The 18,845-nt window shown below is 45.2% G+C and overlaps 1 protein-coding gene across 2 annotated transcripts in view; it reads left to right on the top strand.

Annotated features, from left to right (window-relative positions):
* The first annotated feature begins 1,754 nt into the window (after positions 1 to 1,754).
* Positions 1,755 to 18,845, top strand: part of LOC149436219 (cholesterol 24-hydroxylase-like) — a 38,370-nt gene continuing 21,279 nt past the window's right edge. Inside the window, exons 1-5 of one of the 2 annotated variants that reach the window (XM_089661859.1) lie at positions 1,755 to 1,997; positions 6,761 to 6,838; positions 11,857 to 11,938; positions 14,855 to 14,925; positions 15,776 to 15,862. In XM_089661859.1, the coding sequence (XP_089517985.1) occupies positions 1,861 to 1,997; positions 6,761 to 6,838; positions 11,857 to 11,938; positions 14,855 to 14,925; positions 15,776 to 15,862 (455 nt within the window). In that variant the 5' untranslated portion in view covers positions 1,755 to 1,860. Of the gene's footprint in view, positions 1,998 to 6,760; positions 6,847 to 11,856; positions 11,939 to 14,854; positions 14,926 to 15,775; positions 15,863 to 18,845 lie in introns of those variants that run through there. The other variant, XM_089661860.1, reaches the window with a different exon arrangement.

Genomic DNA, 18,845 nt, shown 5'->3' with positions numbered 1-18,845 from the left:
TGAAGTCTATAGAACCAAAAACACAATGTTTTGCACTTTAAAAAAAAAAAAAGTCCCTGAGCCTGGGTTCACACTGATGCCGTGCAGAATTCGCACCGGTTTCTGTGCGAATTTTACATCACAATTGCACCCCGTTCATGTGAACCGCTACGGGTGTGTATGTTAACAACACCCCGAAATCGGTTTGCAAAATATGGTGCGATGTGCAGAATCGGATCGCATTGGTTTACATACCCATGCGATCTGATTCTAGTACGGACCAAAAAAAGGGTCCTGCGCCTTTTTGGTGCAGATGTGGTGCGATTTGAGCATACAAAATGTAAGGTTCAAATCGCACCACATAGAATTTGCATGTGATTTGCACAGGAATGCGGTGCGGTTGCTGTGTGGATCACATGCGATATGCCGCACTGCAGGAGTGTGAACCCAGGCTCACCCTTTCCAAAAAACGCACCAGGTGAAAATGCGGAGATGTGAACCAGTACCATAGGAAATCATGTTCGATGGACTGCTGTGCGTTTCTGCAAAACACAACAGAAAATGCACAGGTGTGAACCTAGACTAAGGCTGGCCATACACTATACAATTTTCTGCCCAATTTCCTTTAGATTTATCTTAAACTATGTAGTGCAAGGGCCTGTCTAATTGGATACAATTGAATGTGTTGTTTAGGTTTGACCTCATATTATATGGTTTTTGGTAAATCTAAAGCAAAATTCTAAAGAAAATTGTATAATGTATGGCCAGCCTTATGCCGGCCATAGACGGGTCGAAAATCGACCGATTTTCGCACTGTTAGTGGATTGGTCGGCCGTTTTTCGGGCTTTTTGCACATTTTTTTTATCGGGCATGTTGCAAAAATTCGTGCACGATTTTGACGATTGGACGATTTTCCCAGCAATGATGGGCAAATCGGCCGATCGTTTTACCGATAAAAAATCTGCGCATGAGCCATGACCTGCAAGAAGAAGAAAAAGAAGAAGAAAAAGAAGAATTCCAGTCCGCTATTATATTTTATATGAAAAAGTATTGCGGTTGCAACAATATATCCATTTGTATCCGAATAAAAACATGTGTATCTGAAATGGATACAAATGGATACATTGTTAGACTTTTCATATAAAATTAATAGCGGACTGGAATTCTTCTTCTTCTTCTTCCTCTTCTACTTCCTCTTCGTCTTCTTCTTCATCTTCTTCTTCGTCTTCTTCTTCTCTCCCCTGTGTGCTCCCCTGTCTTTGCAAGGAACAGAAGTAATTATGGGGTTAAATGCTGGCCATAGACAGGACGAAAATTGGCTGATTTTTTTTACCGTTGGTGGTAACGTCGGCCAATTGAACAACCGATTTTGCGGGGTTTTTTTTTTTTAAACGGCTGATTTACGACCCGTTTATGGCCTGCATTAGGCTTGGTTCACATCTGTGTGGGTGGTGCCACTGCAGGACATGCACAAATGCCTGCAGCCGTACCACCCACACAGAGGAATGCGGGACCCGCCGGGCGGGTGCCATTAATTCTGATGCGCTGGAAATTGCAACCGTACTGGGAACCTCAGTTCCCGTGTGGGCTGCGATTTCCAGAGAAGTGCAGGGACTTCTTCCTTGCATATCAAATGAATGGGCTCTCGTACCCGTGCAAATCGCGGGCTGAACAAATGTGAACCTGGCCTAAGAGAATGACTGAGCAATATCTCCTTGTCACCCTTACCCAGCCCTCCCCTGATATGTGTCACTCACAGTACAGCACAGGATTCACACGTTATCTACAGGGCTGCAGTGTTCATGTAGGAGCTGACATTGTTTCCTGAACACGCAGACATCTGTGGGTGCCTGTGCGGCTAACACCAATACTTTAACCGTCATGGATTTTTGTGGTTTCATCTCTTGGACTTTTCTGCTCATCATTGGCATCATTGGCACTTGTTTCCTACTGTACTGTGGTTACATCTACTATATACATGGAAAGTATGACCACATCCCTGGACCCCCCAGGAACAGGTAAGATGCTTTCTTTATTGTATAGCTTTAGGGCCCCTGTATGTGGAACTTTGGATGGGAATGATTTTCTTTCCCATACAAGCAGGGGCGGACTGACCATTTGGAAATTCGGGCACTCCCCAAGGGCCCGGGGTCAGTAGGGGGCCCCATGAGATGCCCCTAGTACCTTTTTCATAGGCTTTTTTGAGTTTGGGCAAGGACACAGGGGCCCCATTCTCCCCTATTGCCCGGGGGCCCCATGAGTTGTCAGTCCACCCCTGCATACAAGTCAACTTGAATGCAAACCATGGCACAAGCAGCTGGATGCATCTTAGAAGCAGCTTGAGGCGATTCCTTGAGAAAAGAAAATCAAAGCATCTCAGAAGTACCTGAAAGCATACTGCATTTGACTTGCTTCTGAATCTGATCCATGTGTACATGACATTTTAACCTTTTCATTACCAGAGCTGTTTTTTGTGTTTTTTTCACACTTGTTTCAAAAATCATTTTAGACCCGAAGATTAGTTAAAACCCCCAAACATTAAATATTTTCTGAAAGCAGAGACTCAGGGACCCTGGAGAATATTACAGTGGTAGTTCCAGTGGCGTCCCGAGGTAGGTGCGGGGGGTGCGGTCCACACCGGGTGACACCGACTGCATGGGGTGACACCGGACCCGCTCCACAAAAAGGTAAGATGTAAAGCAAGCCAACGATCCCCGCAGGATGGATCCAATCCATCCTGTGGGGATCGTCGGCTTTCTTTACAACTTACCTTTTCTTGGAGGGGGTCCGGTGTCACCCCGTATAGGTTGGATGCCGACGATCCTGCGGGGATCATCGGCATGCAACCTATACAAGGTGACACCGGACCTGCTCCAAGAAAAGATAAGTTGTAAAGAAAGCCGACGATCCCCGCAGGATGGATCGGATCTGTGGATTGAGCATAATGGATCGGAGTCCGATCCATTATGCTCAATCCGCAGATCCGTTCCATTCTGTTGGGATCGTCGGAGGGGGTGTCACCAAGTGTTACCGCACCGGGTGACACCAACCCTAGGGACGCCTCTGGGTAGTTCCCTATTTTTGTCACACGATAGTAGTACAACAGTTGGCCAAGCACACATCTTCAGAGAAAATACAAAGAAGTTTATTTTAGGGGACAGAAATACAAATTTTTGGTAAAACTTAAAACATGAGGTTGCGCCGAGTAAATAAATGCCCGACATGTCATGTATTAAAATTGCGTATACCCACCACTACAAATGTTATTATCCAAAATTATCCATAGGCAACATTTAAACGGACGTTCAGGTCATCAGCTTAGAGTTAACTGCACATAATGGCCCTATAATTGTTGCTCCCACTGTGCATGGCAATATGTAACATGGGTAGCGCAATCAACATTTTCATATGTAAGCACCCCGACACGTGTGTTTACTTTCGTATGTGTGAGTATGTGGTTGGGGAGGGTCTCAAAATAAATTTGTTTTTTTATGGGGGGTGAAGTGCTGGGTGAAACCATTTTTTGAACTTTTTGTTTTTTCATGTAACTATTTTTTTTTTTATAGGGGACCAAAAGTCCCTTTTGTAATTGTATTTTCCTATGACAGGTTCTCTTTAATGAGACATTAGGGGGTTTATTTACTAAAGCTGGAGAGTCCAAAATCAGACTCCCTTCAGCATAGAAATCAATCAGCTTCTAACCTCAGCTTGTTCAATGAAGCTTTGGCAATGAAACCTGGAAGCTGATTGGTTTCTATGCAGAAGGGAGTCTGATTTTGGACTCTCCAGCTTTAGTAAATAAACCCCTAGGGGTCTATTAGACCTTTGATGTCTCGCCTGCCTTCCACTGAAGCTAAAGGAGTGCAAATCATGCTCCATTAGCTTCCTGTCTGGCCGCAGCTGAGGCCAAGCGAAAGTGATGTAATGAATGTCACTTTCATGTTCACCTCCTGTGGCACTCATCATGGGTGAGACAGTGGAACTTGGGAAACATAACAGGGGAGGATGGGCACTATTTGATGGGCAAGTTGATCACTTCCACCTGACAGCTGACAATTGGCTTCCCCGTTGCTGCCAACATATGACATACATCAGTTGCAGCAAAAGGGTTAAGGCTACAATGTAGTATTGGGCTCCAATAATTGTAATAACTTTTCATTCACAGGGTAGGAATGTCATGTTGTGTGTAGCATTGTGCTAGGCTGGAAGTCCTCCACAAGTACAAGAGCAAGGGTGTCACTAGCACTCTTCATGTGAGGGACCATCGCGACACATGGGTCTACACAGGCATAGGTGTCTGCCAAGACGTGTAGGTGGCAGGGCACTAGGACCCAGGCGCACCTGTCGTCTTGACAGTACTAGGCAGGCACTAGGACCTAGGCTGGCCTGTCAGGTGCAAGGCGGGCTATTTAAACCAGCTCTGCACAAACACTTGTTGCCGAATGGTCTTTGTATGCTGTTACCTGTGTTGTGAGTATCTTGATCTGGATTGTTTGACCTTGCTGCCTTCTCCTGTCTTGACCCTTGGCCTGCCTGACTCTGCTCCTGGATGTTCCCCTTTAAATCTGATCTTTTGATATTGACCCTGCGTGTGACCCGACTATCCTTTGCCTACTGTTTTGTACCTCACTGACCCGCTAGTTACCGACCTGTCCTGTATGACTGATTTAGCTCATCCATCCATCCCACAGGGATCACTAGGCTCCCTCACATCAGACTCTTAGCCCCCTGGAGCTCCTGTCAGACTCCTCTACCCCTGTTGGAGATACCTAGCAGCTGCGACCTGGTACCGGAGCGCTCCAAGTCCATCCCCACCATCAGGGGCCGTGGTGAACAAGTGCTCCGGTGCATAGACTCCGCACACTGGGGAGGCTCTGCCAGGGGATTGATAGAGGTGCTGTCAGGCGGTCCATTACACTTCAACTCATTTCTGCCCTAGACCTAATAGGGCACTTTGGACATCACAAGATCCTCCTTAGAGTACTCCTTGGAAACTGCCAAAGTACAATTACTTACTGCCCTGGGTAACTGGCACCCACCAAAAGTCTTTTCCATACCTGCTTCAAGCCTTATGGCAATGGATTCAAACTGCTTTACCCAACCCTATCTGTTTCCAGAAGACCTCCTCACTTTGAGGTTAGATAGAAGAGTCCAAACAATGGAAACCTTTTTAGTTTACTGAATGCTGTTGATAATTCCATAGTTACACACTGTAGTCAACCCAGAGGGGATGGTACATTTCTTTTTGTGTTGCAAAAAATAAAGAAAGCAATAACAAGAGAGCACCCTGTGGAGAAGCCCATACATCCTTGAGGGAAGAGGGGCGGGTTGTTGCCAGAGTCCTGCATCTCATGCAAAGGGGTGAAAGTAGTTCAAATAGTCTTTCCTCCCCTGATACCCCACTAAGGGGAACCTCCAAGAGCTAGAACCTCACAGCCTACATCATTTCTGTGGCTTGGTCTTCCAGACACTTCCCACAAAGACCCCACTAGACTATTTATAAATAATGCCTATTTCCCAGGATGCCCCACAGTGGCACCACCTCACTATTTTTGGTCATACACTGCTACTACTCTGAGGGTCTCTAGCAACTACTTAGGATACTACACCACCTCCTCACTACAAGGGGCCCCTAAATGTACTCTCGCAGCTAAATGTGCCCCTGTCCTACAGGGATTCAAGAGAAAAAGGGACAGGCAATTGTAACCCTTTGCCCTTTTTCTTTTATATTTTTCTGAGAGCTGGCTTTTAGTGTTGGACTCAGCCCATGCAGTCTGTTACAAAAATCTGCTTTTTTTAAAACTTTTTCACAAAATGCCAATCCTGCCAACTGGACCCAAACCTATCCACATAAACCTTTCTGCTGATCAATGGTGGTTTCTTTGCTTAGATCCTAGAATTATTTGAAGTTGTTTGGTGCAACCTTGGAAACCTGGTGCAGTTGGAAAATAGAGGTTTTCCAAAGGTGGTCAGCAGCATGTGGGGAGGTGCAACAGGGTGTGGCGGTAGTAATCACACAGAGTCCAGGTGCAATAAACTTGAAATTTCTATTGAGCAGAATGCCAGTGTTACAAACACCCTAGTGGGAGAGTGCCACTTAGGGGATAACTCACAGTTCAGTGCAGTTCAAGATGTGGCTGCGGAGAGATGCCGACAGCGTCTGTTTTAGAGGCTGGAGTATGGCTTCATCAGTCCAGTCCCAAGCAGGGAGGTTTTCAACCAGGATAGCAAATCCCTGACCTGTCCCTTCTCATCCGGAACCTTTCCTTACCACTAAGTGCTTTCCTTAGCAAGCAGGATCTCTCTCCCTACACTAGCAACTCGCAGAATGCGCACCAAAACCTAGGGACAGGGACTTATATAGACCCTGCTGACCCAGAAAGGTTGCCAAGGGTCACATGGCTGCAGCATAGCCAACCGGAACGCTTCTCCATTGACCCAGGAACCATAGAGAAACCATGTTAACTTTCTCTTGTCTTTCTCTCCAGGCTATGGTACCACTCAGGCTAAGCACCACCCACAGTGGAGAAAACTGACTGCACCTGCCTACAAGTAGCATGCAAAAGATAGAAGATCAGTACTCTAAAATGGGTTGGTGTTAGTCCTCAGAAGTGCAGCTAAAGCATTGATCACAATTTGGAACATCAAGCAGCAGTGTGGGATAGGGGGTGGCATGTGTAGATTTAATATTTCCTTGGAAGACGGAGGTGCACACTGTGGCAATATGTGTTACTGATATGTTATATTTCAAAAGCATGAATGTTGGTTATATTTTTTTTAGTTTCCTGCTTGGACATTCACCATCAATACTCAAGGTCCTGGAAAGCAATGGCCTAGTCCATGATCTGTTTCTGGATTGGTATGTTGGTGAGCATACATGTATCATGTAGAAAATTAATGGTATATCTTTCTTTTGTGGTATATGATTATGAGCAAAGGGGCATCCTGCGCACTCCTTGCTGTCACTCAGTGGGGGGGGGCGGTCACCTTCTTCCCATATGCCACCCCTGACATGCAATATATTACTTCCTAGTACTCAGTTTTTCAGATACTAATCTTATTAGTCACTCAAGGAACTGTTTATAAAAAAGGCCAATGCTTTTTATAAAAACACTTCACTCGATCTACGTACAATTTTTTTTAGCCCCTAATTTGTTCTTGTATCTAATAAAAAAAACGTACTTACTATTCCATTGAGTCCAGTGTTGTCCTCCTTTAGCCCAAAGATCTTCCTTCTTCTGCTTTGGCACCACCATCTTGGATGTACATCCCACACATATGCAGGCACACCACCAGTTTCTGCCAGATCTTTAGGTCCTGACAGAGCCTTTCGACATGTCCGCACATATGTGAAATCCACAAACTCGCAGTGCATGTGCAGATATGCCACTCTTAGTGGCCCCATATAGTGGCAAAAACCTTGTGCTTTCTGCGCATGCAAGTTGGGTTTGGGGTATTTCGCATGAATGTGCTGAAATTTCTCTTGATGTGTCTGTGCCTGCTCCAGACACGTGCAGAAATCATGCTTCACATATCATCCTTGTCTAGGATTCAGGAACCAAAATGTAAAAATATTAAAAAAAGGTACTTCTTTGTTTTAATTGTGTCAGCAGAAGGAGAGAAGAAATTCCTTTTCATGGATGAATGTCTGCTTTATGCAATGTGTGCCCTTCATGTCATTTTAGCCAAGGTTAAGATTTCTGTTATTATATGTAATGTCTATTTTGAGTTTAAAATATTAAAACATTTCATTTCCTTCCAAGTAAGTCACAGAAAATGAAAGATTTTGGTTTAATTATTTTGAAATTCTTACCTTTCTTGCTGGCAATGGGCAACCAATGATAATTCATGCTGCAATGGTCATACCATTGTAATGTGAATTCTGATTGGTTGCTTTATGTTACCACATTTAATAATTGGAATACAGGAGGGGTGGCAGGGACAGACTGAAAATGTGTGAACTGGGATAGCTCCTATGTATTAAATAGCAGTCTGAGAAGAGAATAAGGAAGTCGGTGAACAGAAAGTGCAAATAACTATAATGTCTGACTTCCAAGGTACATGATGAGATGATTAACACTGAGATTGTTTTAAAATTAAAAAAAAAAAAAAACTTAATAAAAATTAAATTTTAAAGTAATTTTATTTACATAATTAAAATAACATTTTTTAGGGGCCCTAAAAGTTTTGTAAGTCACAATCAGAAACTATTAATGAGAATATGGAGAACACATCATCCTATCATTAGCTTGTGTATAGTGCAGATTCCATAATCTTTATATAGTATCTATATCCTCAAAAAACTACACTCCCTCGGCCTCAGAGATTCTGCTCTCTCCTGGCTCTCATCCTACCTGTCACAACGCTCTTTCAGCATTACCTATAATGCTGCCACCTCCCCCTCACTCCCCCTCTCTGTTGGGGTCCCTCAAGGCTCTGTCCTTGGGCCCCTTCTCTTCTCCATCTACACCTCCTCCCTTGGCCAACTCATACGCTCTCACGGCTTCAACTACCACCTATATGCCGACGACACACAAATCTATCTCTCAACCCCCCACCTCACCCCCTCAGTCTCTGCCCGAATCACACACCTACTGAGCGACATATCTGACTAGATGTCGCTCCACTTCCTTAAACTGAACCTCTCCAAAACCGAGTTTCTTGTCTTCCCCCCAGCCCGCACACCACCCCCCAATGACTTCTCCATCATGTCCAACAACGCCACCATCAAACCCGCCCCGCAGGCCAGAGTACTTAGTGTCATTCTGGACTCCAACCTATCCTTCCAGCCCCAAGTCCAATCTTTAACAAACTCGTCCAGACTCCACCTCCGCAACATCGGCAAAGTCCGCACGTTCCTAACTCCAGAAACCACTAAACAGCTCATCCACTCCCTCATCATATCACGACTCGACTACTGCAACTCCCTCCTCACTGGCCTGCCTCGCCGCTGGCTATCCCCGCTTCAGTCGATCCTGAATACGGCTGCCAGACTCATTCACCTTTCCAACCGCTCCGTTTCCGCCACCCCCCTCTGCCAATCCCTCCACTGGCTTCTGATTGCGCAACGGATCAAATTCAAAATCCTAACACTGACGTACAAAGCCGTCCACTAGAGATGAGCGAATTATTCAAAAATTCGATTCGGCTGATTCGCCGAATTTCAGGAAGAAATTCGATTCGATGCGAATTAATTCGCTACGAAGTTAACTTATAAAAAGGGTTTCTAGGCTTCAGAGAGCCTTTAAATTAGTGCAGAACACTGTACCTTTAATTTAAATGCCCTTGGAGATGAGGAAGGGGAAGGAGAAGGAGAAGGATGAGAAGAAGGAGAAGGATGAGAAGAAGGAAAAGGAGAAGGATGAGAAGGAGAAGGATGAGAAGAAGGAGAAGGATGAGAAGAAGGAGAAGGAGAAGGATGAGAAGATGGAGAAGGAGAAGGATGAGAAGAAGGAGAAGGAGAAGGATGAGAAGAAGGAGAAGGAGAAGGATGAGAAGAAGGAGAAGGATGAGAAGAAGGAGAAGGATGAGAAGAAGGAGAAGGAGAAGGATGAGAAGAAGGAGAAGGATGAGAAGAAGGATGAGAAGAAGGATGAGAAGAAGGAGAAGGATGAGAAGAAGGATGAGAAGAAGGAGAAGGATGAGAAGAAGGAGAAGGATGAGAAGAAGGAGAAGGATGAGAAGAAGGATGAGAAGAAGGAGAAGGATGAGAAGAAGGAGAAGGAGAAGGATGAGAAGAAGGAGAAGGAGAAGGATGAGAAGAAGGAGAAGGAGAAGGATGAGAAGAAGGAGAAGGATGAGAAGAAGGAGAAGGATGAGAAGAAGGAGAAGGAGAAGGAGAAGGATGAGAAGAAGGATGAGAAGAAGGAGACGGATGAGAAGAAGAAGGATGAGAAGAAGGAGAAGGATGAGAAGAAGGAGAAGGAGAAGGATGAGAAGAAGGAGAAGGATGAGAAGAAGGAGAAGGATGAGAAGAAGGATGAGAAGAAGAAGGATGAGAAGAAGGACAGTTCTGTGACAGTTTCTGTCTATTTCTGACAGTTCTGTGACATTCACTCCATACAGCGGTTGAAACATTGTATCTATTTGTTTCCATAAATGGATCCATTTATGGAAACAAATAGATACAATGTTTCAACCGCTGTATGGAGTGAATGTCACAGAACTGTCAGAAATAGCGGAGCTCTGCAGATACACTTAGAGGAGCTCTGCAGATACACTTTTTGCCGGCTTGGAATTATTCTTATTTTCATCATACTTCTTCTTCTTCTTCTTCTTCTTCATCCTCATCCTCTTCTTCTTCTTCTGAGGATGAGGATGAAGAAGAAGAAGAAGAAGTAGGATGAAAATAAGAATTCCAAACCGGCAAAAAGTGTATGTGCAGAGTTCCTCTATTTCTGACAGTTCTCTGACAGCTTCTTCACATGTACAGCGGTTGAAACATCTGTCAGAGAAATGTCAGAAATAGCGGAGCTCTCTGCAGGGACACTTTTGCCGGCTGACCGGGAAAAATCCGATTCGCGCACCCGAAGTAGGCAAATATTCGGATTCGACGCGAATCAAATTTTTCCTGAAATTCGTATCGAATTCCGGTTCGCCTGGTTCGATTCGCTCATCTCTACCATCCACCATACTGCCCCAAACTACATCACTGACCTAATATCCAAGTACCCCCCAGCACGCACACTCCACTCCTCACAAGACCTCCTTCTCTCTAGTTCCCTGGTCTCCTCCTCCCATGCCCGCCTCCAGGACTTCTCCAGGGTGTCACCCATCCTCTGGAACTCCCTGCCCCAACCCATCAGATTATCACCTACTCTCCTCTCCTTTAGGCGCACCCTGAAAACCCACCTCTTCAGGGAAGCCTACCCCACCCCCTGCTAACTTGCCGACCTCCTCCACTCTTCCTACCACTCCATCCCCCACAGCTATCTCCTCCTGTACCACCATCCCCTCCCTCCTAGATTGTAAGCTCGAAAGAGCAGGGCCCTCAATCCCCTCATGTTCTGCATTGTATTGGTATTGTTCTGTCACATGTTCTGTCCCCCTTTGTAATGTACAGCGCTGAGCGAACTATCGGCGCTTTATAAATACTGTATAATAATAATAATAATAATATCAGGGGCGGACTGACCATTTGAGCACTCGGGCACTGCCCCAGAGCCCAGGGTCAGTAGGGAGTCCCATGAAATGCCCCTGGCATCTTTTTTATAAGCTTTTTCGGGTGTGCTTTTAGTGTGGGCAAGGACACAGGGGCCCGATGATCCCCTATTGCCCGGGGGCTCCATGAGTTGTCAGTTCGCCCCTGGTATCTATAGCCATTGCTGACATATCGGGTGACTTGTCCCTCATGATACCAGTGTGTTTCACAGCAAATGCCACTTCCTTTTTACAACTGTTCTGCTATGAGGAAGTGGAGTTTGCAGTGAAACGTGTTGGCATCAAGAAGGACGCTTCACCTGATATCTCAGCAATACTGTAATATATAAAGATTGTGGAAACTGCGCTGGACATGATAGGATGACGTGTTCCTTCTATTCCCATGCATGTATTTTTTGTTTTTTTTTTGTATTTCGTTCATTAGTGTTCTTATATAGCTTTTAGGGCCCCACAGGGCCCGCATTTTTTTAATAAAATTGTGTAAATAAAATTACTGGGCTTTAAACAACAATTTCAGTTTTTACAGTCACATCATATACCTGGAAAACCCAACATTATAAAAAAAAAATAGATTCTTATTTTTCTGTTAATATTGTACATTTACTGATGCAGATACTAGGAAGCCCCAAATCGGATAATCTATTTAATAACAAGGGCAATATATGTGCTATACTGTATATACTTAAGTAGATTTACCTTTTTTTATGCTTTATACAGGGCACAGACTTATGGTCCTGTGGTGCGTATTAACATGTTACATAATGTGAAAATTCTGCTATCAAGCCCAGAGTCAGTAAAGGTAGGACAACAGACTGCCCCATCTGATGTTTATTTTCACCTTACGTTTGCTGCCCGTCCATTGGGTTTGACCGCCAAAGGGAGAAAGCCATATGCAAGTTCCTAGTCATGTTCCTTCTGCCCCATATCATAGCGCTGGGTTCCTGAGCAGCCAATCAACAGCTTTTTTTGTTGTCATTCAAATTTACTCTGAAGGGCTGTGGCTAGGGATGCAACGATACCGATACCGGTATCGGTGCCGATACTGAGTACTTTCACGAGTACTCACGAAAAATGCTCCCGATACTGGAAAACAATACTTTGCAGTGCGATTTGCATCAATACAAATTGCATCGCAAAGATAAGCGTGTGATTTGAACAGGAATGTGATTCCTGTCCAAATTGCATGCGGTTTCCCCACTGCCCCTGTGTGAACCCAGGCTTGTCATAGCCCAAGTGCACACAGGAGCGGTGCAGGAAACCTCCCTGCCAGGATCCCAGGCTGAGCGGAGAGTGGGAGAGTATGGATGTATATTATGGAGACAGATGCTCCATATTCTCAACGGTAGGAGAGGAGAGAAAGCCGCTTCACAGGTGTGGGGATTTGTAATCCCCATCGCTTTCTTTCTTCTCCTGTCAGGGATGACAGTACGGGCTAGAGGGCTTTTGACTGGTCAGCACTGTGGCATGGACGGCGCTGACCAATTAGATGCCGTCTAGCCCGTACTGTCATCACTGCAAGGAGAGGGAGCCTCAGGGATTTGAAATCCCCAGACCTGTGGAGTGGCTTTCTCTCCTCTCCTTGCAGTGATGACAGTTCAGGCTAGAAGTCATCTGATTGGTCAGCACCGTCCATGTGACGGTGCTGACCAATCAAAATTCATCTAGCTCGAACTTGCAAGGAGAGGTAAGAAAGCATCGGGGATTTCAAATCCCTGCCGCTTTCTCTCCTCTCCTACCACTGAGAATATGGAGCAGCTGCCTCCATAGTATACATCCATACTTTCTGCTGCGGGAAACCTCCCTGCACCGCTCCTGTGTGAACTGGGGCTAGGACAAGCCTGGATTCATGTAGGAGCAGTGGGGAAACCGCATACAATTTGGACAGGAACCTCATTCCTTTTCATATCGCATGCTATTCTTTGCGTTGCCATTTGCATCCAAACATTTTTTTATTAGCGCAAATCGCACTGCATAGTATTAGTAATCGGTATCGTGAAGTACTTGACTGAAAGTGTTGGTACTCGTACTCACCAATTAAAAAAAAAACGGTATCGGTGCATCCCTAGCTGTGGCCACACAGCCGAAGTTCAGCCTGTACAATTTCTAAAGCTGCGCAGTTGTACCGGCTCTTCTCCTGTATTGAAATTGCTTACACTGATTTCACTGCACACTGTGAGCTTCTTACATTGTGCAGTAAGTCAGATAGAGTCCACCTTATTTCCTGGCTGGAGGATGTCCAGTATCATCTATCTCTTTCTCCCCAGTCTTACTGTCCTTGGCCTGCCCCTTTCATTCATTAGATTTCAGTTCTTTCCATTAAGGAGGCTCAGCATTACATGTGGGCACTAGCTGGGGTGGTCCGCATGGAAATACTGCTTGGCTAGTAACACCCACTCCATCCAGCCTGACAGCAACCCATTAATGAATTTTGATTTTTACATAACACCTCCCAAGAGCCAGCTGACTGCTTGCCTCAGGGCTGAGGGTTGTTGACAGGAGTACCGAGGCAGGGTGCTGTGATGTTTTCAGGAAGCTATGGTCAGCACCCTGCCGGCCCCTCCCACCAGCCATGATTGACCTGCATTGCATAAAGAAGCACAGAGACCCAGTGATGACATCCCTGTTCTAATATAAGGTATGTAAATTAAAATGGAAAAGTTTTATTTAAAAATTATTTAATTAGTATGTTGATGAGGAAGAGGTAGGAACTAGCGAAGGCAACATTTAGACCAGGTTCACATCTGTGATTTGCATGGGCACGAGAGCCCGTTCATTTGAATGGACTCCCGTGCCCTGGGCCACGCGGGGAAGAAGTCCCTGCACTTTTTCAGAAAGTGCAGCCTGCACAGGAACCAAGTCTGCAAAGTGAAAAAAAAAAAAAAAACAAGAAGTGTTTCGAAGGACGTACCTTCTTCCTCGGAGCTCTTAGGAAGAAGGTACGTCCTTCGAAACGCGTCAGCTGTACTGAGTGTCTGCCCCCATGATGGGATTCGCGCTGGCCTCTTGTCTCTGAAGTCCCTTGGAGGACTTACATGCCTGTTTTCATTCGCTGTTTGTGAGTACCATTCCTTTACTAATACATTTTGATTACTGAGGTAATGCGCAAGGTTGGTGCGCTTCTTGTTTTTTTACTTTGCAGTATTGTTTGGGCTTCCCCAGCCTTGTTTTGGAGCTGCACGACCTTTTATGCTCTGGTGGTCGTTTCGTTTGGGTTTGATTTCACCTATTCACCACCGGCCTGGGTCCTGGAGCGCAGGAGGAATCGTATTTTGTCTACAGGAACCAAGGTTCCCAGTACAGTTGCGATTGCCACCCGTGAGTCCCGCAATCCTCTGTGTGGGCTGCATGTATTTGTGCAGGTCCCGCAGCGGCACCACCCACACAGATGTGAACCTAGCCTGAAGCAGCTTTAAAAGCACTGGGAAGACTTAACATATGTATATATATATATCTATATAACATATATAAATGGCCGATTTTCGTAATCATTGGTGGCAACAGAACGACCGATTTTTCGTTTTTCAGCCGAAGATTCGGCCGATAAACGAACCGTGTATGGCCTGCATTATTTGTCATTATCTAAAATTATAATGGGGTGTGTGATTTGCGCATTTTAGATTCGATGACTTACAGTATTTAGCTTATTTTATGGCTACTAGTTTATAACCAGTGTGATTGTAGTGATAGAAACGCTGCATTTTCATTTCATGTACAGGAAATTCTCATGTCTTCCAAGTACAAGAAGGACACAGAATATAACCGCGCTTGTCATCTGTTTGGGGAAAGGTATGTCTGGCTACACAGTCAAGCCTTAAATACACAATGATTGTTTAATCTCAGATTGTAAAGACCTATTGTAATGGGAATAGGCAAGCATTTGCCAAGCTTCAGGCAGCTTTACTGAAACCCTCCCCCAGGGACGGACTGACCATTTGGAAACTCGGGCACTGCCCGAGGGCCCGGGGTCAGTAGGGGGCCCCATGCGATGCCCCTGGTACTTTTCATAGGCTTTTTTGAGTTTGGGCAAGGACACAGGGGCCCCATGATACCCTATTGCCCGGGGGCCCCATGAGTTGTCAGTCCGCCCCTGCCCTCCCCTTTGTTCTCCCTTCTGGTCCCATTTGGTATAGTTGAATACAGAACTTAAAGCCCCACTCCGGGCTGCTGTTAGGTTTACAAGTGCAATTGGGATCTCTGCTACACTGCATGCATTAAAAGTGGAAGTCCAGTCTAAACTTATCTAAGCTTAAACCTGTTCCCATATACCTTGGTTTTATAGGACCTTGCATTAATGTGTTGGAAAAAAACTTGCCAACGCATCTGGTGTGAGTGGACCCTCACCATTGTTTTCTTTTGGATTCTCTACGGGCTACGTGACCAATGGTGTAGCAAGTTTGTCTTGAGCCCACATATTTTGGCTCCATAAAGTCTCTAATCTTCTAAATTTAAGAGGTATAAAAATGTGTCCATGTCACTTCACCCCCTTCCTGTGCAGACCCATGAATGTAGTTCTTCTCTTCCAAGACATGGACTACATACCCAGCCAGTGCATTGAGTGGTGTTCTACCCCCTGTCAGCAGCAACTTTTTCATCCATCTGGCCTAGTATTTATATTCTGTGTTTGCCTTGTTTCCAGGTTTATGGGAAATGGCCTTGTGACAGAGCAAGATAACCAGCGCTGGGACAGGCAAAGGCTGCTCATGGAACCAGCATTCAGTGAAAAGTAAGAGAAGCCTTCAAGACCAACCGAACATTCTTATCTTATTATTGTACTCATTATACCACCCATCTAAATAGTGGTGTATTTAGTTCATGTGCTGACCTAGGCAACACTAAAATTGGGCACCCCTCACCCCACCAGCAACCCCCCCCCCCCCCACGCCACCCCCATCCACTACCATCACCGACCAGACCAACACGCATCCCCATGCACTAACCAGAGTTGACCAGATCCCTATCCATGTCCCTTCTTCCAGGAGGAGGCGCCACCCTAGGCAAATGCCTTGTTTGGCTCGCCTCGCAGTAAATATGCCGCTGCATCTAAAACACACATATAAATAACCTTTTTTTTTTTTTTTTTTTTATAATCAGTGCAGCCTCAGGCCACTTAATGTATTCTGTTCTTAGATTCTTTTCTTGGCAGTTGTCACTGGGTATTTCCATGGTTGTCCGGTACCTGTTCTTTTCATCCTGTTTAAAAACAAAAAGGAGCCTGCAAAGCATTGCACCCACAACTAGTGGATTGAGGGTGCAATGCCAGGCTCCTGCAGACTTTTCCTTCTGATCTCTGTTTGTACTGAGTGTAGTGCTCACCGCCTAAACGGCCTCCTGTTTTGCCCCAGGTTCTTTTCCCCAACCAATGCAGTGGCAGCCAGCACACATCAACAGTCACTCTTCTGGCTCAATGAGCAGTCTAGGGGTATCCTTTTCTAATGCGTTATTGAAAGTTGAACTTGGATAGGGTGCAGGAAAGTTGTGGGACACTCCAGTATCACAATGTACAAGGTGCGTTCAAGTCAAACAGGGACTTTTGAGTTTATATGATCAACGAAAAAATTTTCAAGGAGTAGAAGCTACATTTATTTTTTGACATACTCCCCTTCTACATTTTTACACTTATTGCAGCGTTTAACCCCTTTGCACCTAAGCGTAAAACAAATATTAATGCCTAAGCATAATATTGCAGCTTTCACATGTGTTAGTAAAACCGTACAAATCATCACAACTACTTTGCACATCCGGGTGGATTATACCTTGTTTTTTAGGACAAATTGGGCTTTCATTTGCTGGTGACTGTTTATGAATATCTCCTGACTTTTTTTTTTTAATCAAAGGAAATATAATACATAAAGTAAAAAAAAAAAAGAATAATTTTTTAAAATGTAGCTGTAGATTTCTTGCTACTGCCATAAACTACCACCAAGGAATAACCCAAATTAAATTCTCCTAGAGATTGCAGCAATATCACATACAGTATGTGTGTGTTGTTGTTTGTACCTGTAGTATAACCCAGAAGCAATAGCTGTTGTTTGCACAGTATGTGTATGTTGTTGTTTGTACCCGTAGTACAACCCAGAAGCAATAGTGCACATCTTTGCTTTTTTTTTTATCCTAACTAAAATACAAAAAAAATCCTGACCCTGACCTTGACCCAAACACTACCCTTGGCACTGACCTAGATCAAACCTTGATGCAAACAAACCTGCCAGCTGTACTTCACAAAGAATGCAAAAATAAATACATACAATAAAAACAATGTACCCCAAAAAATGAGCCTTATAGTCTATTGGTAGGCAAATTAATCATAGTTATAGTCAAGTTAGAGCCTTTTTGAACTTTTTGTTTAAATCAGCTAAACACATTCCAGGGCTTTAAAACAAAAGGTGTACAAAGTCTTTATATATGTTTCTTTATAGAAGTAGGTGATTGTAGCCGTATTAGTGCATTTGCGACAGAAACAATTGAGTACTGACGTGATACTTTTTTTTTTTTTTGCACTAACATACAATTTTGAGGACAAGCTTTTGGGGTATGTCCCCTTCTTCAAGGTCCAAGCAGTACTATTACAAAGTTTTAGCAGAATGTTTCTTTTTTTTTCTCATCCCCCACATCTCTTCTAACATTCTGCTAAAACTTTGTAATAGTACTGCTTGGACCTTGAAGAAGGGGACATACCCCGAAAACTTGTCCTCAAAATTGCATGTTAGTGCAAATAAAAAAAGTATCACATCAGTACTCAATTGTTTTTATAGAAGTAGAAAAGGCTGTCCTCTGTCAGCAAGCTGCAGAGAGGGGCCTATCAGGGATCGCCGTGGCGCTGGTCCCGGCGCAGGCGTAGTGCGCAGCCTTGTGCAGGGATGCGCGCACTAGGTCCGGGCCGGCCGCGGCGTCTGAACTCGCGCATGCGCACTAGAAGCCGCGGGCGCGCGCCTGGCGCAAATGACAGCGCAGGGCGCGATATTTAAACCACCCTGAACTGTCATTGAGTGCCGTCTGGTCTTTTCTGAATCCCTGAATCTGTGTACCTGTATCCTGATTATTGCTGACCCGGATTGTCCTTGACCACGCTGTATTCTCCTGCTCTGACCCTTGGCTTGCCTGACCTCTCTCCTGGATGCCCCTATTGGATCTGACCTTCTGTTGCTGACCTGGCATGTGACCCGACTATTCTCTGCCCGCTGCTTTGTACTGCACCATCCCCACGGCTACCGACCCAGCTTGTCTGACCTCGCACCTGCTCAGCCATCCATCCATCCCATCGGGGTCACCTGACCTCCTCATATCAGGCTCTCCCCTGTGGGAGCCCCTGGCAGACACCGCTACCACTGGTGGGTGTACTCAGTAGTCATGACCTGGTCTCGGAGCGCTCCAAGTCCATCCCCACCATCAGGGGCCCTGGTGAACAAGTGCTCTGGGGATTAGATTCCGTGCTCTGGGGGCACCTGACCAGTGGAGTGCTAGTGGTACCACCAGGTGGTCCGTTACAGGGCCCTTGCTTTCTCTATGGAAGCAATATCTCTCTAAAGAGGTCTGACAGGCTCCCACCGGAGTCAGATCTATTGCTCTGCAATCAGCGAACACTTTGCTCCCTGCTGATTGGAAAGCCTTGGCTCTGACACAGCAGGGGGGCATATTGGACCTCCTCAATGAGACCACTGCTTCCCCACAGACAGAGTCATGTCATTGATGCATTAGTTAATGATCAT

Source organism: Staurois parvus, unplaced genomic scaffold (assembly GCF_062004578.1).
Source record: "Staurois parvus isolate SC_StPar_1 unplaced genomic scaffold, SC_StPar_1.0 ptg001398l, whole genome shotgun sequence".
Taxonomy (NCBI): Eukaryota; Metazoa; Chordata; class Amphibia; order Anura; family Ranidae; genus Staurois; species Staurois parvus.
This window is presented reverse-complemented; position numbering and strand designations above follow the sequence as displayed.